Source organism: Falco cherrug, chromosome Z (genome assembly GCF_023634085.1).
Source record: "Falco cherrug isolate bFalChe1 chromosome Z, bFalChe1.pri, whole genome shotgun sequence".
Taxonomy (NCBI): Eukaryota; Metazoa; Chordata; class Aves; order Falconiformes; family Falconidae; genus Falco; species Falco cherrug.
This window is the reverse complement of record NC_073720.1, coordinates 26427391-26454504: the sequence shown is the minus strand read 5'-3', so window position 1 is coordinate 26454504 and position 27114 is coordinate 26427391. Positions and strand designations below refer to the sequence as shown.

General features: G+C 40.3%; 2 protein-coding genes across 7 annotated transcripts in view; one reads left to right on the top strand and one right to left on the bottom strand.

The window, feature by feature from the left end:
* PDE8B (phosphodiesterase 8B) overlaps positions 1-12571 on the top strand; it is a 79550-nt gene extending 66979 nt beyond the window's left edge. Inside the window, exons 15-22 of the mRNA XM_055698429.1 lie at positions 115-160; positions 597-732; positions 2555-2753; positions 3704-3921; positions 4908-5043; positions 8092-8259; positions 9839-9968; positions 10501-12571. Of these exons, the coding sequence (XP_055554404.1) occupies positions 115-160; positions 597-732; positions 2555-2753; positions 3704-3921; positions 4908-5043; positions 8092-8259; positions 9839-9968; positions 10501-10616 (1149 nt within the window). The 3' untranslated portion in view covers positions 10617-12571. The remainder of the gene's footprint in view (positions 1-114; positions 161-596; positions 733-2554; positions 2754-3703; positions 3922-4907; positions 5044-8091; positions 8260-9838; positions 9969-10500) is intronic.
* Positions 1-27114, bottom strand: part of WDR41 (WD repeat domain 41) — a 45085-nt gene that overhangs the window by 6052 nt on the left and 11919 nt on the right. Inside the window, exons 7-15 of one of the 6 annotated variants that reach the window (XM_055698423.1) lie at positions 26052-26114; positions 24736-24846; positions 23834-24018; positions 20620-20741; positions 19554-19642; positions 17648-17781; positions 17336-17383; positions 15609-15809; positions 12437-12712 (exon numbers count right to left, since the gene is read on the bottom strand). In XM_055698423.1, coding sequence (XP_055554398.1) covers positions 15657-15809; positions 17336-17383; positions 17648-17781; positions 19554-19642; positions 20620-20741; positions 23834-24018; positions 24736-24846; positions 26052-26114 — 905 coding nt within the window. In that variant the 3' untranslated portion in view covers positions 12437-12712; positions 15609-15656. Of the gene's footprint in view, positions 1-12436; positions 15810-17335; positions 17384-17647; positions 17782-19553; positions 19643-20619; positions 20742-23833; positions 24019-24735; positions 24847-26047; positions 26115-27114 lie in introns of those variants that run through there. The other 5 variants (XM_055698424.1, XM_055698422.1, XM_055698426.1 and 2 more) reach the window with 5 other exon arrangements.

Sequence of the window (27114 nt, the reverse complement as noted above, 5' to 3'; positions counted from 1 at the left end):
AGCAGTGCTTTTAGTACCCAGGAATAGTACCTGAAAAGAAAGTGCATGTAGTGTTTTTGCAATTAATGATCATGGTTACTCTGCCTAAAAGTTACAATAAACTTGCTTTTTCAGGATGGCTTGAGAAGACTGTCAGGAAATGAGTATGTGTTTTCTAAGAGTAAGCCACCATTTTAAACTTCCCTTTGTATGCAACTTCTTTTGTAGATGCTAGTGACATAGAGCTCCAAGCTAGTTTGCACTGTTGATGTATGTCTTTGGAAATGGTTGTCTAAGTGACTGCAGAACAAGTGCTAGACTGCCTCCGTTTCGGAGTACAACCAGGTTCAAATAATTAAAATAATGCATTTCAAAATGTAGAAAATCAGATTAGGAAAAAACTAAGTTGTCACTCAAAGAAATGTTCACTGATCTTTTTGCTTTATGTCCAAATCATCTGTAATAATGTAAACTGCATATATTGTAGGCTTTTACAGACTTTTTCATGTAAGGAAAAGAGTTGTTTTTCTTGAAAAAGAGTTGTTTGCTAAATGGAATTCTGCAGGGAGGGGGGCAGAATCCAGAAGCGTTGTAATTCCCAAATTCTATTTCAACAGATATGAACCTGAGCCATAGTCACCTTTCAGTGCCAAACACCATCAATGATGTTCCACCCTGTATTGCACAGCTCCTGAATAATGAGGAAAGCTGGGACTTCAATATTTTTGAGTTGGAGGCTGTTACAAATAAAAGGTACTGGACTCCTTTCCCCAAGTGCCCACAAAAATGTCATTGAGCTGTTGCAGAAAGTGCTTTGTTCTGGGAAAACTGAAGCAAGCAAAACTCACAGCAAATCTGTGAGAGCTGTCTGTCTTTGTGTGTGTGTGTGTGCGCGTGCATGTGTGTTGATACCACATCCCACTTAACAAGTCAGGCATGCACCATGGTCAGATGCATGTACAGGCAGGCCATGGAGAGCCCTGTGCAGACTATCTTCCCTGACAGCATCTGCAGCCCTCCAGAATTGTTTCCTGTTCAACTTTTCCCTTGCTTGACTCCCATCCACTCTGTCCAGGTGTTTGGCACGGTCTGGTGTTGTTACATGCTGGACGTCCCCACGGATGCCCCTTTTTCCTGCAGATGTGCAAATGGTCATGCTAGGAAAAGCAAGCCTCTCCCTTCCCTCAGCTAAATTGCCCTATGATTTAGGAAGCTCTGAGGCAACTGTGGCTTTTGATTATAGGGATGAAGAACTGGGATGGAGGAACCAGTGACAGGATCAAAAGCCTGAGATTTTAAAGCTTATAATGAAAGAAGATGCCAGTAGTTTTGAGGTCATGCAGACCACAAAAGTAAACATGTCATCCACAGAGAAAAGTGATTTTCATTCCAAATGCAAAGAATTGGAGAGAGTATCAGGTCTCTTGTACTCAGAAGAAAATTACCATTTTTGAAATTTGCATTTGCTTGGTTTTGATTTGCAGATGTTGGCTTTGGGTTATGCCTTTCTCAGCCCAGCAGATCATCTTGCAGGAGTGAAAAATGTGACAGATAGATAGGACTCTGTCACAGGCAACATGGAGTAAATGACAACCTAGAGTGGATTTGGATTTAAGAACCAGCAAGATTAGAGATTTTACTCTATTTAGTGTTTCACACACAGGCTCTTTGCTGTCCTCCCCAGCAGCACATTCACCAGACCTCAAGTTCCCTCTCCACCCCTGGGAGATCACTGCTGCTAGAATTCAGGGCATGCCACTTCTGATTAGTGTAGTCCATACAATCATGCAGGCTTCTGCTTGAGAGGTCAGAAGTTCAGCTTCAGACATAAAAACACACAGACACACAGACAGACACACACAGAGACACATACACACATAAAGACACAGACACACGCACACACACACTTAGCCGCTGCCTGTTCACAACTGGAATTCAAGGGGGGACAGTTTACCAATAGCAGTCTCCTGCCTCAGCTCTAGAAAGTGATCCAGTCCTCCTGAAGCTCACAGAGTTCACACGGAATAACCTGGCACTAAGAGCTGCTCTGAGAAGTATCAATATACTTCGTTTATCACCAACTTCAAATAGTCAGGAAGTAGAAATCTGGACTCCCTGTAGTCACAGGATTATTTGAAACAGTAAACGTTTGACCTTTTTTTGTCTTAGGACTTTTTAGCCTTTGGGATGTGCCTATGTCATATTCAAAGTCTGCTTTTTCTCCTCAGGAAAAAGTGCAAGTATTTTTGATTGATTGACAGATACTAAAAACACAGAAGACTTGAGCATTGAAGATTCTTTCCCCTGAGGCCACAAGAATTAGTGAAACTCTAGTGGAACTGCACCATTCCTACAAAACAAACTAAAGTAATGTCTGAAAAGATAGTAGATGTAATAATTTGTAAGCCTGGCCAGGCTTTTGAGAGGTTATAGAAGTGCAATTTGAAAATATTCACACTTCCCTCCCGCCTTTTATTTTTAAAGTCTTGTTGGTTTCTTTGTCAAAACTATTGCTCTTTAGAATGCCAGAAGTTCCTGTTTTACAGCAGTGCTTTTTCCTTCTATTGTTTTTCAGGCCATTAGTGTATCTGGGCTTAAAAATTTTTGCCCGGTTCGGGGTCTCCGAGTTTTTGAATTGTTCAGAAGCAACGCTGCGTGCATGGCTGCAGGTGATTGAAGCCAACTACCACTCCTCCAACTCGTACCACAATTCCACACATGCAGCAGATGTCCTGCACGCTACTGCCTTCTTTCTGGGAAAGGAGAAAGTTAAGGTATAGCCATCACTGAGGAGACCTCTGGGCTAGGATTGCAGGGTGTCTGCCATTTTATGTCTGTCATTCAAAAGTCAGATGTTTATTTAAATAATGGTCCTGGTTTCACACAGTCTCTCTGCCTTTGAAGTCTTCCTGTGATGCCTGCAGGCCGCTGCAGTTTCTTTAAAGTCTGTTTATATGAGTACGGAACTTAAATTTTTAAGTAGCAGTAACAGGGTGGGAAAACCTGGCTTTTTTCTCTCTCTTGGTAAGTGGCTGCTAGTAACAGCTCTTAATAAAGCTTTGCAAAAGCTTTGGAGAAGGAGGTGCTGATCTCTTCTCCCAGGTATCCAGTGATGGGACACATAGCAATGGTTCAAAACTGTGCCACGGGAGGTTCAGACTGGACATGAGGAAACACTTCTTTACCAAGAGGGTGGTCAGACACTGGAACAGGCTTCCTGGAGAAGTGGTAAATGTCCCAAGCCTGTCAGTGTGCAAGAGGCATTTGGACAATGCCCTTAACAACACGCTTTAACTCCTGGTCAGCCCTGAAGTGGTCAGGCAGTTGGACTAGATGACCACTGTAGGTCCCTTCCAACTGAAATATCCTGTCATGTCCTATGCTATGCTATCCTAAAACACACAAGCTGCATAGCAGCAGTCCGTACACAGGGATTCAGGCAATCACACAGACTGGAAGGATTCCATTAGAGGATTTAATGCAAAGATACTGCTTAGGTGACAGCACAGTAAAAAGCTTCATTAAGGCAAGAGGTTTTGGCTAAGGGTGAGAGGTGGAGTTTTGGAGTAGGTAACCTGTGGGTGCAGTGAGTGGAAGATGACTGCAAGGAAGTAGGATCCTTGCACTCTGGCTTACACTTGCATATTTGTGTGTACCTAGAAATGATCCTAAATTATTTACTGTAATTTTTGTGCCACATCGTAATTTTTCTCTCTTCCTGTAGGGAAGTCTTGACCATTTAGACGAGGTGGCTGCTTTAATTGCTGCCACCATTCACGACGTAGACCACCCTGGACGGACCAACTCCTTCCTGTGCAATGCAGGCAGTGAGTTAGCTGTCCTTTACAATGACACGGCTGTATTGGAGAGTCATCACACAGCACTGGCATTTCAGCTTACAATTAAAGACAGCAAATGCAACATTTTCAAGAATCTTGATAGGTAGGTCTGCTGGAGAAGTGGAGTGTGCCCTTGTGGATTCTTTTTTGGCGGTTTTGGTTTGGGGCAGATTAAGAGCCTACCTTTTAAACCAGAAAATATAATTTAAATAGAGATGTTAATATTTAACCTCTTCCAGAATCCTATGTAGACAAGATTTTTGAAAAGGCTTTTACTTTTACCCCTCTGTCCTTCAGTTTGTATCTTTCAGAAGTTTATAGAGATGTTTGGTAATCTTTTATGGATTACAATGGCATGGTTCAGTTGGCAGTCTCAAGGCTGCATCTTGATCCACTGGCTTTTCATTGCAGGAGCCTGGAAACAGCTTTTTTGGGCCACATTTCCACCCAGGCAGCCAGGTGCTGCATGCTGTGTCTGCATTGGCCCCATGCTTGCTGGCACTGCTGCATTCCCATGGGATGGAAAGGAGTGGTGGCAGAGGGAGCTGAAGCTCTGGGAGGGTTGGAAGCACCATGCTGCTGGGCATGCATGTAGCCTGGGGAGTTCCCGTTGCATCAGCCTAGCTTTTGCAGGGTGGGAGAGAAAGGGATGTGAAAGGGAAAGGGCCTGACCCCAAGCAGGTAATGAATTTGTCTAACCCCTGTAACACTGTTGGGTTTTTTAAAAACCGGATTTGAGTTCCAAACTAACATACAGTGAGACAGAAGTGTGTTGGTGCCATTCCTGGAGAAGCTGTATTAGTGTTACAGTATTACAAAATTGAATGGCAGACTTTTATTACTTCAGAGAATTGATTTTCATTAGGTAAAATAACAGAAAAAAGGCAATACATGAGTTCAGAGCTGGAGGAACCCAGAGAGGCATGATCTAGTCCATTCCTCCAACCCTGACTGTTCGTAACTCCAAAGCTGCCAGCTCATGTGGATAAGCCCCTGAGCAATGTTTTGCAACACTATCTGGGCAGGGACGAGGAAAGGATGGAGCTGTATCTGGCAGGCTCGTGAGCATAAGCTGTTTTTCTTTCCTAGAAATCACTACCGGACATTGCGCCAGGCCATTATTGATATGGTTTTGGCAACAGAGATGACTAAGCACTTTGAGCACGTTAACAAATTTGTGAACAGCATCAATAAGCCAATGGCATCTGAGGAGACCAGCTCACATGTAAGTGCTTGCTGAACTCTGCCTTCGGGCATTTCAGTGAAGTTCTTCCAAGACAACTTTAAGTAACAATTTCCTTCACACTGTATTCATCTGCACATGGTAATACCCAAAAGACACAGCTGGATTTATGACGTCACACCTCAAAGTGTTTTATTTTCTGGTTTTCTATGTCTGGCTCTACCCTTAGCTCATTTAAACACTTCATTTTATAAAGCTTTGCCTTCAAAGCCATCTTGTGTTCAGAAAACGTGCAGGTGGTGCTTTTGTACATGCAAAATTCTGTGTCTGGAGCTAGGTCGGCACTGGTGCCTACAGTCCTGCCTCCGAACAGTGGGATCTGCTGAAGCCTGGGGGTTGCAACTGAGGAACCTGCCCTGATGGTTTTGTGTCTATGTAATCTGGAGCATTCAAGACACAAGGAATAACTCCATTGCTTCCCAAGACCTCCCCACCCCGTCCCCTTTCCTAATTCTACCAAGAGATATCCAAGACTTTATTCCTACCAGTTACATGCCCTAGTGCTCCATCTATTTCATCAGATGCCTCTGGGTTGCTCAGTCCAGGCTCCTCTTTACCTTCTCTTGCCTTTCAACACTGAGCGCTCAGTGCCTGACAGGGTTCCCCAGGGTAGCGTTACTCACCTAAGCAAAGACCACCTTACCACAGCTTAGTGAGAACAGTGCTTTGCTAGAAACATTGGGGAAAAAAATCAGACCAAATTGAAGGTCAGTGATATTAACAATGAATAAAAGCAGCTTCTGCCAGTTCCCCATAACTGGGCTCTTTCCACTGCAGACTGTCATGGGTGCCAAAGAATCAATATGGTGATAGGCGCTTTATATGTATAAATATATATATTTATATATATAAAAATATATATATTCTGGGTGCAGAAACCAGTCAGACCGGTGGGGTTTACCATTTCAAGGACAGCACTATGTCGATTGAACTGGTCTGCTTCTAGGGACCACTGAACTCTGTTCTCCCAACAGTTTGAGCTGGAAATCACAGATGCTGCTGAACTTTGCCGGCTGTGCAGATGCTTTGCACTGCACTCCCCAGCACTTCCAAGCTCTGGAGGGCTCACTGGATGTGGCACTGGGTCCAAATTATCCTGGTCGCTTTCAGTGTCAGAAGTCCCTCAGCACAGGGGGAGATGGTTTGGGCACCGCTGAGGGCCCCTATCACTGTTTCTGCACTGTGCTCCCTGCACATCGCCTGGCACTGTGCTTCATGGGTTTGCCCTCCTGGCATGAGCTAAGCAAGGACAGTGGGGATCCCGCTTTAGATCAAAGTCTGGAGGAAAGGAAGGCCCACATCAGTGGGTGGCATGGCATTACCCAGTTTCAGTTTTCTCTGTACTTGCAGGTGGGCCAGAGAGCCGCTTGCTCCACCAATTTCTAAAAAAGCCCTCTGAGGTGTCACTGGGAAATGTGGCTTCTCACAGTGCTTCACTGCTGCCTCTGACAGCTTAAGCATTTTTCTGAAATGCTTCCTTCATCTCCACCCTTTTAAAATTTCTTCAGTTTTGTGGCATGCCTCCATTGGCCTTAGGATTTAGATTCACAAACCTCACTGAAGCCACAGTGTTTCCAAGCTCTGAACGCATTTCTGGGGATCTCCCTTTTATTTCATGAATGCATTTGTTCTAGAACTTCCTAAAGAGACTTTAAATGCTTTCCATACATTCTACTGCAATCAGCTTTGCTAACCTATAGAAAATGTTTTCCTTGATACACTTTCCTTTATCTTACTGGTTTATAGCAGAGGCTATTGTAAAATGTACAAGAGTTGGAGCACAGAACCAGTTGTATTACAGACTGTTTTTTCCTGAGTACTGGATTGTTCGGTTCCTTATTGTTAATCGTGGCTTTTCCTATTTTTGATCTTGAGCAGCAGTTTAAGGAGCAGCGTTAATCTGGCAGCTCTTTACTGGGCTACCCATGCTGAAAAAAAATTAACAGCTAACATAAAGTTAGGAGATTAATGCCTGAACTGGCAAGAGTCACTGCAAAATATCTTCCCATAAACCACAAAGACATTAATTTAGCTGTGGTGGTAAAAAGTATTTATGTTCAGGTTTTGACTCAAGTTGAATTTAGCAGGAAGGGAGGCCATAATTACACAAATATATTATTTTGAGAATAGTATTAATGCTATGGTGAGCTTAGGTGGAGGCTATTACTCAATAAGGAACACAATATACCTGTGCCCTTCAAAACTGTTCAAGACCCAAAAGATGATGCCACAGCAGACCTGCAGTAACTACTCCGTCCCCTCCATCCACTCTCCAGAGCAGTATATATGTGATTCAGTATTTTACTGCCTAGCAAGTAGAGACTTTCTGCAGGCAGTCTGCCAGTCCTGCGCCTACTGTTAATCTCATAGGTTATCTGAGACTTCATCCTAGCTGGTAACTAAGACCAAAAAGTATTCCAGGCTGAGGGTTCAAAATTTGGCACAAAGACAGTTTTATCTGCAAATGTACTGGAACTGAATGTCACAGACCTGCTTTCCTGCCTGTAAAAGAAAGAGTCAGTTGTGCAAGTCAGTTCACTCTCCTCGTGCCTGCCTCAGTATTTTCATCTAGGAACGAAAACCAAACTCTAGAAACCCCTAAATGAAGCAGCCCTCTACCATCATCACCCCCAAATTTAAACACTTGGCAGTGAGGATGGTTTATCGGCTTGCAGTTGGGGGATGCATCCCCTATCCTGCTCCTGTGCCAAGAGGGCAAGGCTGGGATGCACAGAAGGGTAACGCTACCTGATAAAAGAGCCTGTGACTTCTTTATTTCACAAACTTCGGTATTCAGTCTGAGAATCTCCACATGTCTTATGTAATGGGGTTATTATTATTTACTTGGCAAGGCTGCAGTTCTCAGACATGACTTTCTTCTCCAAATTCCTGGTGCTCTGCATGAAATTAGAAGGTGTCAGGCTGTATGCCTGCTTACTGCCTAAGTGTGATACAGCTGATAATCATGCCCTCACTCCTGCTAGCAGAGATGCTGGCTACTGGCCCCTGTAAACCAACTCTCTTTTACAGAATGAAGGCAGTGACTGTGAATGTACAGCCAATATCAAGAATTTTCCAGATAACCAGACACTTATCAAGCGCATGATGATTAAATGTGCAGATGTAGCAAATCCATGTCGCCCTCTAGAGCTATGTATTGAATGGGCAGGGAGAATTTCAGAGGAGTATTTTGCACAGGTACGTACATTTTTATAATTTAACTATTATCTTAGGTAGGAAAGTGCATATCAGATCGTCTACTGTTCCACGGGGGGTCTGCCCAGTATCACCACGGAATCTAGGCATACGCTTTTTGTCTCCAGTCAGAACTGGCTCCTGAATTCCATGCAGAAGAATTCACTCCAGTCGAAGTTAAGCTAGTTTGCTTACAGGAAGTGAGCAGAGTACAGAATGGTGGAAAGGAAGTTTTATCACTTTCAACTTTTTCCATCTGGCAAAAACAAAATTATTTGATTAGCCTTAGTCAATTTAATTGGCTGAAATTCAAGACTGTCACTATTCTAGCTTCTAGTCCCAATACCTTCCCTGAAGACAGCATGAAGATCCATGGCTGATGAAACCCTCAACTGAATCATCAGGCTGGCGCTTTCTCTTATAAGATGGCACCTAAACTATTGCCATGACAGGCAGACCACATGACATGCCAGTACTGCAGGCATGTGGGCAGTGTAAATATTTATCACATGGCATCTCTCTGGACAGAACTGGAAGCTCAGCTTCCTTTCTTAATACTCAGTTTTTCTAACACAAACACACCAGCTTCCTGCAAGCGAAACACTCTCCTAGATCTTTGAAGAATTGATAAATTATTAGCTTTTATGTGCCACTAATGGTGCAGAAATCAGCAGTTATGACCAGAGAGACAGAAAAGGGAGCATGCCTACCACCCAAATTCAGATCATACATGTGACAGTTACTACTGAAAGAAAATTGTATTTAGTGCCTGAGATATGTCTGAACTTCATTTAAATCATAGTGAATACATTTGATCACTTCCGAGGTAAGATCAGGGATCACTTAGGCCATATCTCTCTAGCAGTCAAGGTATCGTAAGCCAGCTTTAAATTGCCAATCTCAGGCACTGGCCTGCTTGCAGCAATGTGAGGTGCTGAGAACTGTTCTGCCCATCATTCACCTCATCTGGTAATTTTGGGAACTACCCTGCTGCCCAGCATTAGGTGCCACCTATACTACTTAAAATGGTGTTTGGTAATCAAATTCTAAGACTGTTGAGGTGATTGGCTCCTCCCCCATACTCAGTGCAACATAATCAGCCCTCTTCTAGTTGTGGACACAGAGTAAAAGGGCACGCATTTACTATTCATCTTACAACCCAATACAAGCAGAGAACGTAGTGACAGCAACATCCCTCTTACTTAAAAGAGAAATGGTTTGAAATAGCCACTAGAGATGTGCAAAAAAGGAGAGATCAAATGTTTCCTCTGCTAAAGGACTCTGCAACCCCATTTTCCATTTTCAGCTGGTGTGCCCTAGTCACCAGCTTAGAGCGTCTGCCTCACCAGAGCTAAGAGCAATCACAGCACTATAGTAATAGGTTGCTTGTGAAAGGGAAGAGATGTTGATTTCAGTGCCTGTTCCAGACCAAATAGAGCATGTGAAACTAAGGCTGTTCACCTCAGGGGTTCTAAGGTTTGTCTCAAATCTCTAATGCAATTCGTCTAATCCCCTGGCCTCCACTACCCCAGCATGAAAGCCAGCAAAGGTCTAGGAGCTAACTAGAGTTTTGTTTTCTTAGACTGATGAAGAGAAGAGACAGGGTCTGCCTGTTGTCATGCCAGTATTTGACAGAAACACCTGCAGCATCCCCAAGTCTCAAATTTCCTTCATTGATTATTTTATAACAGACATGTTTGATGCATGGGATGGTAAGTACTTCTGCATTTTGGTTCCTTGTTCTGTGGCAGAGACTTCTACAGGCTAAGATAAATAATCTCAAGCTGGCCCTGAGTCCATTTTTCCAGGGTCAGCACCCATATATAAGCAGTACAGCACGGGATCTAAACAAGGATGGTGCTTAAGTCCATTTCACTGCACATGCTTTATGAAAGCTGAAGACTTACCAGACAATCTACGTAAAGAAGGAAGGAGTAATAGCTTAAAACTAAGCTTTTTTTCATCTAGGTCTTTTTTTTGCTTTATCAATGTATTTCTTCTGACCAACAGAAACTGAGACCAGAGTGGTTGCATGTCTGCATAATTTAATAAAATCATTGTACATTGAGAAAAGGATTTGCTTGAAAGAGAAACAGACCGAAAAAAAAAATCTTTCCCCTTTCAGTATTAGCTTACAGCTGAAGGAACAAAAGAGGGTGTGAGAATACCAGTTTCAGATGAGGTTGGGCTGTTGTTCTGCCTGTTCTGTATACATAGCACAACTGTTTCTCCTGGTCATTTCAGCATTTGCACATCTGCCTGTTCTGATGCAACATTTGGCTAATAACTACAAACACTGGAAAACACTGGATGAGTTAAAGTGCAAGAGTCTCAGGCTCCCATCAGAAAACAACAACTGACACACTAAAGCAAGAAAAACAGACCTCTTGATCTACCAGTTCCACTGTGAATCACTTACTGACTTGGCTACAAGAGGGATGGTGTTTCCTTTCCAGTGAAATTAAGACTGCGTGGCAAGAAGGAAATATTTATCACTTTTAAGCTTCTCTGAATCCTACAGAAAAGTGTTTTCAAAAAGGCTACATAACCCACAGATGAATAAGTGCTCTTTGGAAATAACATTTTGTGACAGAAAATGTACTTCTGAAACTAATTTCTAATACTCAGTATGCATTTGTCAAATCTTGCAAGTGATACAACTGTACTCACTAACACTTCATATAACTGTTTCTCAGACAGAGGGGGTAATCTAGTTATCAGTAGAGTAAAAATAGACTGACAAGTAAGCATAAAACCTTTCTCTGATCTAGCATAAATTTGCTCCAATTCTATCGACATTCTTCAGCTCTCTGAAACATAGTTCTAAAGCAAACATGCACAGTTAGAACAAGTAAATCTTGATAAATTGGACACAGTAAAAAACAAACCCTGTACCATTTAAAATTACCTTCTTATCACAGAGAGTCTCTCTCAGAACACCACCTGTTCTCTCTGGTTTTAGTGTAAAATCTTGGTAGGAGTCAAATTCCCTTAAATTTGGTCATGTAAGGGAGAAAACCAAGCATGTTCTGTGTAATTGGTGCCATCCCCATGTCTCTTTGCCATCTCAGAGATGTTACCATGCAATGTTTCATCAAATTTTACACAAAAAACATTGTGGCACTTATCAATATCCTTTTTTATAAAGTGGTGTTTGTACACATGGTCATCAATTTTATTAAACCGATCTAAATTTTATGGTAAGTCCATATATTGTGCTACTTAATTCTAGGATGAACCTGATACTTTTTAAAAAAAAGTTTCCAGGTTATAATTTGTAACAGCATTATTATTTGTACTGCTTTTTCCCTCCTAATAAAATGCTGGTTTGTTTTGTGATGTAAAAAGTATTTCAAGAGATGTAAATAAGTTAGAAATCAAACATAGTTTTTCATTAGTTTTAAGACAGGAAACTTATGCTAAAGCTTCCAAAGCACAAATGCATATTTTTGTACATCTCATTTTAATCACGTGCAAAACATGAACATGAGTTCAAATTTTAGACTATTCTCAGACTATTCAGTTAATAAATACTAGCAGAACTGCTAATTTTAAACACTGTGCACTCCAGGCTGCAGGCGAGAGCATCAAAGCTGTGGCTGCAGTTGAAGCAGCAGTCCACTACTCATTAAAAAGAAAGGTCTTAAGACACACTCTTTGCCTCCCCTATGCTGTATCAAGAACTGAACCAGTAAAGGGGAAAAAAGGAAACCAGAGTTTAGATTGCTGTGGAAGAAAAGTGACAACAATTGTTGTTTACTGCAGGTAGCTTACATAATGTGCCAACCTTTTTTGTATGTTTTGTACTAAGTTCTGAAACAAAAGGTAACATTCATAAAATGTATGTGCAGAGAAATGTATATAAGCTATATTTTTGTTAGAATTGTAACAGAACTTTACTTTTGTCATAGCTAAGGCAGGTTGTTGTGTATTAAAATGCTGCATTGTGTATATTTGAATAATGGTGTTTCTGGTGAAGTATATTCATTATTATTACCCATTGCAACATTCTTCAATGAATTTTTATTCAGATAAGTTGAACCTCTTTCCTTATACTGTAAACTGTTTGCTTTTACCATTACTTTATTTAGAACTAGTGCTGTCAGTGGTTGTACCTTAACTATTCTGATGACTGAATAATCATGGCAGCTTGCATTAGAGAAAAGAATTTCACAAGATATAAAGCTCCGTCATCTTAGTTTAATTCGTTAAATACAGAAACACTATAAGACCACATCCATGTAAAGCATTTCAATTCATTATTTTTGTCACACTTCTGTCACAAGGAAGAAAATGTGAACGGTGGAAGGAATCTTAAGAAATAAAGTTCAGCCTCAGTTCTGGTTCACAAGTTAAGGTGTTAATGTGGATTCAGTACGTTTGCTGCAAGATCCTGTGTTTCTTCCCACAGTCAGAGACTAAGCAAAAAAGTAATTTATGTGGCAATACATCCTCCCTAAGAGCAAAAGACATCAGCATAGATTAATCATCTGCCAGTTGTATCAGATCTCCTAGTTGTTGTTACAACCTGTCCAGTTGACTAATAGCTACTTCTTTCACGCTATTGTCAGCGTACATGTATGTAAACTAGCTGCCTTGGAGCTGTACTAGTATTAGGGTAGGTCTGATAAAGATATCAAGATGTGAATGTATGGAATTCTGCATTAAGGTGAGGTGGAAAAAGAACCTGAAAAGGACACAAGGTGGAAGTAAAATTTCTAATCTGGTGACACTAATTCTGATCACTGCAATTCCCAACAGCAAGTGACAAACTTATTTACAGGAGTGGGCTAGTATAGCCTTATTGTGTTCACCATTATGCTAAAAGTTCATTTGAAAAACAAAGAACTCAATTTAATACTTACAACTCAACCATCTTTAAAGGAAGAGACCCTTGGGAGATCTATTACCAATGGAGTGCATCTAAGAACACCAGCACTTTTGACAGATATAAATATTTATATATGCATGTAGGACTACTTAAGGCTGAATTACATCCCTGTAAAATGCACAATGACTTTTGTGAATAGAACTGTTCAGTTAAACAGGGCTGTTTCTCCACCAGGTATTCACTTAAAAGCAGTCATGTAAAAATGAAAGTTGTTCTCATGGCATAGGAAGAGGAAATGATAAAAGATGATGTTCATTTTCTCTAGTTATAGCGGATAATAGCAGTAGCCTCTCAAAAAAAACCCAAGTGTTCTAAATTTTCACTGTAAAGTTTTAGTAACAATGTGTAAACCACACACTTCATATAAAACTAAACAGATACTTCTCAGTAGAAACAAGGAAAAAAAGACCCAATGAGAAACTGATCTCCCCAGTTTTTACTGGGGTAGCCAGAAAAGGCAACACTTGCTGATGAAGACAAGCTAAAACAATGCAGACTGACAGGCAGAAAGGCTTAACATGCCTTCCTCCCCCAAGTTTAATACCATATACCCACAGGCATGTTGTCATCAGCTGTAATCCAAATGCCTTTGCTATGCTGGTCTACAGAATAGCCACTCTGAGCAAAGAACCTCCAGCTTAATATTTAATGCTGACTTAACCTCCCTGAATTGAGGGGGTAATTTAACAATTTATCCATCTGTTTTGTGTTTTTGAAATAAGTCATTTTGAGCTCTACGCTCAAATAAGATTAGTTGCACAAGTTGACTAGAGTAGGGAAAAAAATTAACTCAAAATTTACTGCCCCTCTGCCCTGCCTTCAAGGGAAGATTATGGTCAAACTCAGGAGGGAAAGCTTGGCTTCTGGGTGGTAAGGGGAAGGCAAGTGCCCACAGGGCGCTAGGGCAAACAAGTCTAAAAGGCTCCTTAGTTTCTTCTAAGGAAGCTAGAGCTTCCTCCTTTTGCTTCTGCTCTTGTCAGGATCTGCTTAGCCCTTTGTTTTAATTGCACTTACTGCAGCCACTGGATCTTATGTCTGGAATTATAGCCCTGTGCTCTTCCTGTACTGAAAACAGTTCTCATTGATTCATAGGGAAGAGACGGCACTGAAAAGCTGCATAGGCTTACTTCTAAGTGCTGGATCTTCTCAGCAGACCTGAGGACAGCAGCATCCTCTTCTGTATGGCTTTACAACCACTAAGTTCCCAAACTTCCCCCTTCCCTCGCTCTCCTTTGTTCAAATGGTAACTTACCGCTCATTATCTTTTCCTCCGTCCCACTTACTTTGTATCAGTTCTGGGCTTAACATTACCTTTTCTTTTTTTCTTTTGGGGTTTTTGTTGCTCTGGTTTGGAGTTTTTGTTTTAGTCTGGGCAACTTGCAGATTACTGCTGCTATCTCAGACTTGAAAAAAAGCATTGTGTACTGACACTTTTTATTTAAGCTCTAAAATACTATTTAGCCTTACAAACGTGGTGCAGATTTCTCTGCAGTCAGGCTTCAGTTGGGAATTTAGTATTCATCTGGCAAAAGCGTTTTGCTAGTATTGAACATATCAACTGCTACTGCTTAAGAAAATATTTTCAACCTGAAAATCCACGGTAAGGCCAGTGGTTTTTATTAGACACAAATTAATTTGATGAATGCACTATGGAAAAACTAAGCCAGACCAACCACACATCATGCTAGACATGGTACAGTTGCCGTATAAACCCCAGTAGTGTACGTTTACCCACAGTAAAACTGCAACTACTGCAAGCATGGAGTATCTATATACCTTGCTTTGCCAAAAATTAAACCTGATAAACTGGTATTGCCTATTTTTCTTTCTTGCTTTTACCCTTGGTGCAGGATAGTAACTTCAAAGGCAAAAATTTTGAGAACTGTTTCTGCCTCATGTAGGAACATGAGGTTGGGGGAGGGGGGGGGTGGCGTATGTATGTATATAAATAAATCTGAGCCATCAGTGACTGAAGTTTGAGAAATAAAGTCACATAAAGCAGGAAGCCCCAGATTTGTTTTCTGCACATAACACTGTGGAATGCCCCCAGTTGCTTTAGTTATGATCCATCAAAGAATTTTCACCAGTCTTAATTTTGACATCCACCCATGATATTTTAAAACATTAGGAATAATATTAGAAACTATTTAGTGAGTCATCATTATCACAAAATCACAGAATGTTTTGGGTTGGAAGCGACCTTAAAGATCATCTCATTCCAACCTTCCTGCCATGGGCAGGGACGCATTCCACTAGACCAGCTCACTCAAAAGCCACATCCAGCCTGGCCTTGCACACTTCCAGGAAGTGTTAACACCATTTCTGATGACAGAATAAGCAAAGTAGAGTTTCAACATGCAAAAATCTCCTTTGAGAAGAGCAGTAGCAACTAACAATACATAACATTAAGTGTAAACCTTACTGGTAGTCACATTCCCAGTAGCTCAGACTTCATACTCACATTTAACACACATCCAGTTTATACATATGTAGTCTGTATTTGAGCAATTTAAAATCTGAGCTGCAGATCACCATTTTGCGCCAGTTTTTGAAATAGTGTTAAACTGCGGAGCCTAGATTCTCGTTCACCATCCTTCCACAAAATAATGAGATGGTCAGCAGAGCACGTAGCTAGTCCCAGTTCACCAAAGTACAGGAACATCTGCAATGAAACAATTACTACTACTATGATGCTCATGTGAGTTTGTCAGCTTGTTTAAATGTTCATTGTGCAGCTGGACTGCTTGAACATTGTAATTTTGCATTCCTGTGTATACTTTTTATGTGTTTGAGATGCCATAAAATCCCTACATGAAGACAACTCTTAAATAGCACTTCACACTGAAAGATCTCAGTTTAGGAAAAGCAGTGAAGCCTGACAGATAGCGAAGCTAATACACAGAATATTGAAGAAACTTGTTCCAAGTCAGCAGTAAAAAAGTGAGTGACTTGCATAAGCTCTGATCTCCTGGTTTCCTTAGGAACAGAAGCCACTATTCTGTTCACTTGGGTACACTGTCCCCTTCCCACAGAACACCACAGGCTACCATCACCAAGCCTGGAAGGATCAAAGAGTCAAACAACTGTTAGAGACATCAGCATGTGCCTAGTCACACAGAGGAAACCAAACCAGCAAGAACTGCAACACAGGAGAAAAATGCAGCAGCAATGGAGGGATTTTGCGAAAACAATGAAGCTGACAAGTCATGTAGTCATCCCTGCCTTTGAAGACCTCCCCAAGGCTGCCTAGAATTAGCCACTAATTGCAGTTCAACACAACAGCCAATGGAATCAGGTCACATGATGCCACTGACACACTCGCTGTGTCCTGACTCTTCAGCTTGTTCGTGGTATCTGCCCAGGGGAAGCACACTCGGGCCAAGGACTGTGCTACAGCCTACCCGCTCTGGGAACAGCCACCTGCTAGCTATGCAGTTCCACTAAAAACACTCTGGCCAAGCCCACATCTTTGACCATCACATTTCATCACTACTCAACATTCCCAGCCTCAAATGCTCCAGTCTTGCCCAGAGGTTAAAAACTGAATTTTCCATAAGTAGAACATTTCAGGAAATGACAACCACCATCATCTCAGTTACTCCTTGGCTCTGCAGCATCCCAGCAAAGACCCAACATATGCCTCTTGCCTTCTTTGCTGTGCCCCTCGCTGAATTACACACTACATCCTCTTTCTCACATAGCAACTTCCCATACTGGTAACAGGGCCTCTTTCAACAGTTTTTTCAGAAAGAAAGACGGTAAAGGGCAGCAGAAAGCCTTGCAGAAATCCCTGAGGCAGAAATGTTCACCTTAGTTATTAGCGAAAAGATTTCAGCTTTTGGCAGTAGCAATTCTGAAATCCAATCAGTCTCATGAAAACTTGCAAGAAAAACTACTGCAGAACCACACCACTCCTTTCTACCTGTCGCTCCCCCTATGCCTGCTAAGAATGTATATAAAGCCCACTGTAAGAAAGTCATTTGTTACTCCAATAGGTTTGTCAAACAGAAAAAGGTGTGGACAGAAGATGCCATTTAAAACAAAAGCATACCCTATTAGGCAGACAGAAGCACAGAATGGTACTTGATCTAAAATTAAAAGATCTCATTAAAGCCCTTTGTGCTGTGAACCAAGAAATTCCTGAATGGGTTTAGTTTATGTCAGCCCTTGTTTACACTGCGAACTTACAATGAAATCTGGAACAAACGCAGAGCTTCCAGCTGTATTGTTTCCAGTCTATAAAGAAACCCAAAACCCCACCAGATTATCTGCAGCATGTGTGTATATATCTGCACACACAATACTCAAGCATCAGTGAGTGTTAAGAGTTCTCATCAGAACTGTCAGTATGTATTACTGTTTTCACACTGCACTAAATATGTCACACAATCAATGTGTGAGCCAGACAGTCAAAAGTTACAGCTGTTTTTAAGAAACACTGCCAAAATTACATTAGTAAGGGAAATTCACTTTTTCTTGTTCTTACTGAAGCTGACCTACCTGCACAGCTGATGAATGACCAATCAAATCACCAACCAACTCCAAGAAATACATAGGTGTATTCTCCTGTACCTTCTTAGCAGCTTGGTTTGCCTGCCTGTTTGCCCTTCCAAACCCCCACATGCTGAAAAACCCTGGGGAAAAAAAAAAATTACAAATACAATTTATTTCCTCTAGCTGAAGAGAGAATACAGTAGTCACTTAAAATCTAAAAGCAGGACAGTCTGTATGGCAAAATGACAGAAGCATCGTACTGTGCAGCATTGCTACATCTGCATCTTTCATCCTGAGGTGGGAAGGAAACACAGCTACTTTGTTTTTTGTCTTAACTAGATTTAATTTAACAAACATGTTGAATTACTCACTTGGATGAGACAATATATGAATTTAGAAAGAAATACAAGGACTGTCTAGATGAATTAATTGAACAGCAAAGGTAAATGCAGGACAGTGATAGTTACTTTTGTTCCGTCCTCCTAAACTGGTACTTGTGCAAAGAGAGAAATGAAGCACCACTCTCCCCTGTGTGTCCGGCATTAAGAGTGCAGCCATACAGATAACAAGCAAGTTTCTGAAGTGAATTACCTGGTTTTATACTGCCCACTGGCTTTCGCCTTCACATTTAAAACTATGAGCCAAACCGGAATGTAAAGATAGTACTTCACATGTCCCATTTAGATAGCAAGAAAATGCACGTCTGTGCCACAGCTGCCAGAACTGTGTCATAATACTGACAGAAGAAACAAAGTTGGGTTCTGTACACAATGCACTTCAGACTTTCTTCCTGACTCTTCTCCCTCAGCCCCATCAGCACACAAAACAAGAAGTATGCTGGACCACGGCCTTGGTGCAAGGGAGGTAACTGGATAGATGAACAACTACTCAAGGGATCTCTTAGAATACAAATGGAGCAGAACAACAGAAGTCCACCTATCTCACTACTGCATATGTTTCTTTCAAATGTTTCCAATCATAGAAGTTAAACATTTCCCATGTGAAACCAAATACCACTTGTCACAATAAGAAGCTTACTGTGTAGATCAGCTGTTACCAGCAATACTGAAGATACAACATTCCTGAAAAAGTGTTTCTAAATCAGACAGCAAAAGGATATTCGCAAAAATTACCAGACAGGTCAACAGCCAGGTAGAAGAGACACAGCAAGAAAATTACTCACAGTCTGAATAAAAAACCCTGCAAGAGAAACAGCTCCTTGCTGTTCCCAGTCTATAGCAGTAATTATATTGTTCAGAGCACCTGTTCAAGACTGCAACTACCAGTGCACAGGAAAGCTACTGGCCTGATCAAAGAGCAGCAATCACTACATGGGCAATGTCTGTGCTTGGGGAAAAACACTTCCTAAAACACTAGCAACTAGCCCTGAGGACTGCAATGCCCAGAGCCAGTATGTAAGTGAGGTTGGATACAGCCTCGAAGCAAGTCCCAATGTCATTCCAGGTTCAAGGAGGAGGTGTGGAAAATGCTTTTTTTTATGTGCCAGCTGCTCATCTACAGGGTTCTCTTTAGCTTATTTTTCAAGGTCCTGCAACTATTTACTCTTGCATGGTAAAGGATCCAGCACTATTCGGTACAAGGGAAAGTGGATCAAGGTTTGTCAGGAATGGTCACAATTTTTGTTAAAGCAGCTGATACAACTGTAAACTCTAAATAAGCTTTATGGCGCAGAACTGCATCAGCTGGACCTTCTAACTTCCCATATCAGATCTTGGAGGGCTTGTACACCCATGTCGTCTTCAATTTCCTTCCCACAACTTATCAGTTGATTGAACTCAAGACATTATCTCTTCTTACAAAGCCTGTAAGCCTCTCTATTCCTATATGGTGAATACTGAGTTTCCCGTTATCCTTTCTAAATGCTCTTTTCATCCCCCTGCTACTAGCAAACCTGTTGGAACTGGTTCAGCTGGCAGCTGCTGCTTTTCTCGAAGCTCCCAAATGCGCACACTGCCATCTTCTGAACAGGAGATCAACTGCCTGTAAAAACAGTTCATAAACAACACTAGCATGAATACTTATCTGCCCAAGCCACCTTGTGATGTTTGTCTAAGAGACAGGAAATGCCTCAGGTTCTACACAAGTTTGCTAGAACTCTCAAATGTAGCAGGACATCCCATCCAGATGTTCCATTCAAAACAAGGTGCACTTATAACAGGACAAACTATAACGCACTTGCAAAATAGGTGGAAAAAATTACACATTTTCAATACCATTTTAAAAGCTCAATACCACTCTTTAAAATAAAAATAACAAATCTAGACTCTGCAAACACAGTTCCACTAACTAGCTTGTGCAAGCTTATGTAAGCTTACTTTCATTAAGCAAAAACATATTTTTTCTTACAGAAAAACAACAAAAGGAAAGATCCTCCTTTTCATTACACATTTAGAACAGCACATGCATTTACAAGATTAAGGCCAATTTTATCTTCTGACAGACTTTACTCCATTGAATGAGATATAAAGGGAGCTAACAACACAACAATTAGATTATGTCCAATTTGGCTGTCAAAATAAGTTTCAGCTAGAAATTCAGCAATGACAAAGGCTGGAAGTTACTGGTTTTTGTTAAAACATTTCAACTGTTCCAAACTACTTAGTGAAAAACATCTACTGAATACGCCATAAGCCTTTGTTTTATAGAAGTAAAATGCCATTAAGCTGTATCTTCACAATGTAGACAAAAGTGCTTTATCAAGTCTGATTTTGGATTTGGCCAAGATATTTTATTCTGAGCCTGAATATCAAGCATACTGGACTATAGTTTTTTCACACCGAATTACAATGATGCGTTTTCAAAAATCAGATCAACAACCTCTATCTAATAAAAGCAGATCAAACTAAAGATCAAGTCCCTGCCCTAGAAATCAGATGTAGCTTTGCAGACTACCTCTAACCACCCTTCCAAGTTCTGCATTTCTTTACTACATTTACAAAATATACCATGACTCGTACCTGTTTGGAAGCTTCTCAATGTGCAGTACAGAGGAGTCATGAGCAGCTCTCTGGCAGGCAATCACACGCTTCATTTGAAGATTATATACGTATATGCCTTTTCCAACAGCAGCAAACACACACTGGAAAGAAAATTCAATGGAACAACTTACAGAAACAGATACTGAAAGATGACCCTGCATGTAATGGATTTCCAGCAGTACTATGATGTCATCTAGCTTGTTTCTGTCCTAGTGTTACTGCTTTATCCCAAACATATAGAATCAGCAAGTTTAGAAAAAATACAAATTTGAGGGAATGAGAGATAACCTTCTATACTCTAAGCAGTTGTTTCATTTCTGTATTTTCATCTTGTACCTTAGAGTCTAAGCAGAAACCAAGGAAACCAACAAATCAACATATTTCTGCAATTAAACATTTATGTTCTTACACTAAAATAATGCTCTGTGTTTTGACAAACTTTTGTTTTATGAAGAAAAAACTGAGAATACAGGAAGCCGTTCTGCATTTTTGCCACTTTTTTTAAATTTAACTGAAGCTGCACAAAGAGGTCTTGCTCAAGCATTTGGGCTCTACTGAGTGTAGAAAAGAAACAACCTCACAGATAGGTATTACACAATACTGTGAAGATCTGGAACCATTTTGCATTCAACACTATTCTTCAAAAAAGCACAGGGATTCCACCTCATAACCATCATGACGGCCCTAAGAAGCCATAAACAGTTTACAGATCATTGGACCTGGACCCTCTTATGACTGACTTGTAATGATTTCAGAGAGGACAAACAAACAATCCTGTGCACATACATACAATAAGTATTTGGTACCAAACAGAGGAGTGCAAAACGCTTCCATTCAGTACATATCTTTGTTTTTGAACATACCCTGTTTAGGTGATGGCATGCTGGATCTTTCACCTGAATGGCCTGCTTCCATCTACACAGCCCAAACATTAATATCTCATAAGCAGTTTACACGACATGCTTGCCAACATTTTGTAAAACTGGTAAACCAGTGTCTTTAACTAAGATTTCCTGTATGTATATTCAACAGTGTTTTGACACTGTTCAAAACACTTTGTCCAGATTTTTTGGCGTTGGGTGGGTTTTTTTGTCTTGTGCACATCTGTGCTGGGAGCTCTAACAGCTCTGAAACTAAGCGCAGATTTCTGATAGCACTCTACCAAATCAAGGAAAAAAAACACTGAGACCATTTTTATTTTCCTAGTTTTGTGTGAGGGTCAGTTCAACAGCCTTCCACATCAGTCTTCCGCTCTTGTATCTCAGCATTTTCTCCCTTACAGTCTCCCACCCTGAAACAGGCTCTTGAGTTTCATATAGTCTTATAGCTCTGCAAAAGATGCTCTTCACTTTTTTTGGTTTTGTTTAAAACACAAGCCCTGGTAAAACCCAGGTCATCTCAAACTCCAAGAAAATAACAGTTGATGAAGCATAAGCTGTACACCAGGGGTCCTCAAAACTTTTTAACCAGGGGGCCGGAGCGTGGATGAAGTGGCAGGCAGTCATCTGCGGCTGCTTGGTTTCCCCCCACAACCCCCGGGGGGGGCGGGGGTGGTCTATAAATACCAGGGGCCAGATTGAGGACCCTGGGGGGGCCGTATGCAGCCTGCGGGCCGTAGTTTGAGAACCCCTGCTATACACCTATCTTAACTGCCAAGTTAAGTGCGCACACGCACAGATCTGGACAGCAATTGCACTCCTTAGCAGTGTTTCCTAGTATTGCTGAACCTTTACCATCACATTGGTTCCTGAATTCTGCCTACAAGGTCAGTGTCAAACTAGACAAGTGCATCTCTTCTCCAACTACCTAACTACCAAGCCTGCTGACAAACTTCTTAACAGAGAAAACACCAATTTTAGATTTTTTTAACATGAAGAACAGTGTTCTGCTTTTAGATAGCAGGTAACAAAGTAATTAATTATAGGAATACATTTCTCCCATACTTTCTAAGTAGCAACATTAAAATATAGACAGCTCTGCTCTAAAAGCACCTTCTATTTCAGGACATAATGTTAGAACTACCTTTTCTTCCCACCATTCAAAAGTCTCACAGTAAATAAAATTCTGCAGCAATCTGTTTATTTGCAATGGAAGAAAGTCCTCAGCAGCCTCAGATTCCACATGCAATGTTTTTTTAACTACTTCTGAACTTTCCAAAACTCTTTTCCGCTCCCCTTAAAACATATCTTGTGAAGCTTTTAAGCAGGGAATCAAAATGTTTTCAAGTTGAATTATAGAACTGCTCCTGAACAGAACTGGCTTTTTGATCCTTCTAGAACTAAGCAACACAACAAAACCACTGGAAATCCTACCATTAGAAACAATTACAGCTCTTTTCCCCACACCCTTCAATGTTTCTCTCTCCAGCATTTTAGGAACGTTCTCTTCATAGACAGACAAATGCATTGCGTGACTACTTGGCCCTCAGTCTACGTTCAGGCTTTTCCACAGCCTTTATTTTGTTACAGCTCATATCTCTGAATCCATTTCCAGGAGTCCCTTTCTTAATCATTCCCCAGCAATGGACCTACAGGCTCCAAAACCAGAATCCCACTCTACCCTAACTATGAATTCTCCTTTCCCACTAACAGTTGGTAACATTTCACAAATGTAAATGACAACCTGAGGATTTTTAGTGTTTCCTGAACAATAACTGGATTCTGCCTGAGTATTCTGGCCAAGGATTCCTAGATTATCTCCCAAGCATGATTACAGTAGACTGAGGTTTGGACCCATATTTGTGCTCTCTGCAATTGTATATTGGAGTATAGTCCATCTGAACAGAAGCAGCAATATTTATTTACTACTAAGCACAGACATATGCCTATTCTCTAACTCATTTCATAGTACCCTCAGCTATAACTGTTCGAGGCAACGTACTGTGGAAATTGCATTTCTAGAACCATGGAATATGAACATTGTATGCCATCAAAACACACACCTCTTGTTTATTCTTCTCTAGTGGTACTGTAAACAACTAATAGATCTTTGTCAGTCAAGAAGAAATGCTGTTGCGACAGTCCATTATGTTAGTTCCCATACCATCAACATATTCTAACCTTCAGTTTGCTCAATGACCAAAATTTTATATAAAAACTGTTAACTGTATAAAAATAGCTGTGCACATTTTAAAGAAGCCACTCATATTAAAACAAGCAAACTGAAGTAGTTTACTCTGTTTGACGCTTCTTACCTCCTCATCAGATGTTAAGTGTTGAACTGAAGTTTCATTTGGGCTTTGGGATAACTTTATTTCTGGCTGTACATCTGGATGGACAGAGGAGTCCCAGAAGTTGCACTCAGTTACCTGCTTTGTCCAGTCAAGTGCATCCCAGACTATTAACTCACCCACATGAGAACCCGTCACAAAAGTCAAGTCTAGAGGGAAAAAAAACCACACACACAGAGAAATCACATGATATTAAAAAAAAAAATATCCATTTCACACAAAGCTACAACCCTAGAAAGCTAAGGGAGCCCATTTTCAAGTGAAGGTATAGAATGTGTAGTACGTAACTGACTGGACAAAATCCCCTCTCTTTGAGTAAATACTCATTTGATTACCTAGCATAGCTCACATAAGCAAAAGATGAGAGCTCTCTTGTAAAATTAAAACTAGGAAGGAGAACATTCACCAGTCAGTGCACAGTACAGTACAGAAAGGCAAGAAACACCATCAGAAGTACATACAAGTATTTCAAGTTCATTTTTTGCCTGCATATAAAACCCTTCTATTCCTTGGACAAGTACGTGTACAGCAAAGTATGTCTTTGCCATATAGAGAAATACTGATCATGAATTAAACGGAAGAGTTAATGGCAAGATTCAAGTAGCTGCACATGAATATGTTAATCACACACAGAAAGGAACAGATTCAACAATACTTAACACAGGTAGCATATTGGTTTTTTAAGCCCAGTATTGCTTCCTCTTCATAATCAAAAACCTTACTTTTATCTTACATGATGCAGTAAGATACATCTACTAGTTTGGAAGTTCCACTCCAGTTAAAAGTTTGGTCCCAATAAAAGCTCCATAGTTGAAATATCCCACTGGTAACTAACAGAACTAGTAATATTATAAAATTACTCTTACCATTGACACTGACTAACGACAAAATGTTATCCTGATGGTCAACAAGGCGTTTTACTTCACGGACATTCCAACCTTCAGACCCATCAACAGCAGCAATCAACCTAAAAATTACTTCAAAGATAAACTATCTAAATAAGCTTCATCATTGAGAATAAAATGTAGCTATGTTTAAATAAAACACATTGTTTTCAGAAAGACAGAAACTAAAACATATTATAAGTGAGGTAGTATAAGACATGCAATATGACCACTCATAACACCAAAAAAAAAAAAAAAGGGGGGGGGGGAATAAATTATTTCAGTGTTATTACCAAGGCCCTTACTACAGCAACTATAGGATAAAGTATTTCAGACTAGTAACTCTGAAATTCAAAGAACTGGTCAACACCAGAAGCTGCAGAAAGCAGAAGTGAAAAGTATTAGACATCTTTAAGGATAAGTAAATGAAAAGTGAAACATCTTTTTTAAGGGTTCATCTGACTGATAACTATTATTCAAAAGGATGCAATATTCTCTGGTCAATAATCAAGATTCCCAGGAATTAAGACTATTTTAACCAGTCTTGGAATTTCTTTTATGAGATCTCAAGGGCACTCCAAATGAAATGTACAAAGTGCAGATGGAAGTTCTTTGTATACTGATGTCTAAACACAAGAAGACTATTCTTAATTTCCTCCTGATTCTTTCATCAGAATATCAGATTGCTATTTTTCAGCTGTTTAATCACACTGAGCAAAGTCTGTTGTTTTGCTGATTCAGTGCTCTTTCTCCTGGATTTTTTTCCATATTTTGAAGTTTCAGTAATTTTATAAAAACTCAGTTATTTAAAAGACTCTCCACCAACAGCTAGCTGATGATTTACAGTTTGCATACACAGAAAACCCTGTCTCCACGTAAGCAACAGAACAATCACATTATCTCATTATAGCTTTGGACAGTACAATGAGACTCGCAATCTCTCATACTCCTGATAGAAGGATAAGGACGCTCTAGAGAAGCTTAGTATCTGAAAGTTCAAATAATGAGTTCCAGACGTTCTCCAGGAGAAATGTAGATCACCACAATCTCATCTGGACAGGTGGAATAACAGTAGTAACAATAACAAAGACTATAGGAAAGTTTTGTCCTGCAGATCTCAACATAGTTCCTGATTGAGATTAGTATTGTCAAATAATGGGAAAAGGAAGAAGGTTGCTAGTCACAGCCTAATACCATTTACTTCTACACAATTACAACAGTGTGTTCTTTACACATCTCTCTGATAAGCAACTGTTATAGAGGAACATGAACATTTAAAAGAAATGCAACATACTCACTTAGCTCTTTGCCAACAGCTGCCGCCACACAATTTTTAGGCAATTCAACCAAAGCACTGATACCTTTGAAAAAATACAGGCAATAAGGGAGAAAAGGATATTCGTTGGCCACGAGACAATCTTCCCTCCACTTATAAGTTGTTATTAAAATAAAAGCGTATCAACTGAAGTGAAAGTGAAATGACACTGGAAGTGAACAGATCACCTCAGATAGAAGTAGACTCAGGAGTTTTGGTCCTGAATCCAGCAGAATTCTGAATGTCAAACTTAAGGTGAAGCTGAGAATCAATAATCTTTTTATTTTAAAATTAAAATATTTTTTATTTTAAAGTTTAAGTTAATATATTTATGTCCTAATGCCGGACAGTATTAAGGACATTGTGGTAATTATTGAGACTATAAACATATGCAGTACCAAAGTTATTGGATACCAATACTACCACAGTATGCATAACACTGAAATACTGTGCAGACCCAGCTGAAGAATAATAGGGTGCAAGATAATATGTCCAGCTTGCTGTTGCTCTGTCTTCATCCTGCACAGAACTCTCCCAGTCTCTGCTGCCACGCCATTAAAGGAAAATTCCCCAAGGAATAAGCAATCTGTCTCTCTCCCCACAAAGGAAGCAAGAGATTAGAAGGGAAGAGAGGGCCTATGCTGCACATCCTGTTGACCCCTTCTACAAAACTTTTAATAGCACCTCGCGCTAAGCACCACAGCACCACTTCCAACCGGTATCTGGCATGATAGTTGAGACTGAACTAGAAGTACTAATATACTCAAAGATTCAGAAGGTTTTGCCTACCACCACTCCATTCTGTAATAAAATTAAATATTGGTTCCAACTTTGAATTTGATTCACAGCTTCATCAGAATATTTGTAAAGTACGGAAATAATATGCAACAGTTTTCTCTGCATAGACAGATAATATAAGTTTATTAATAAAAAAGCATAACTGGCATTCAGATCCGATTATGTTTACTGTATTTCTATCAAAACCTGCATTTTCTACATCAAAAGTACTGATTCTTAATAATAAAAGGAAATCTTTACCGCTCTGC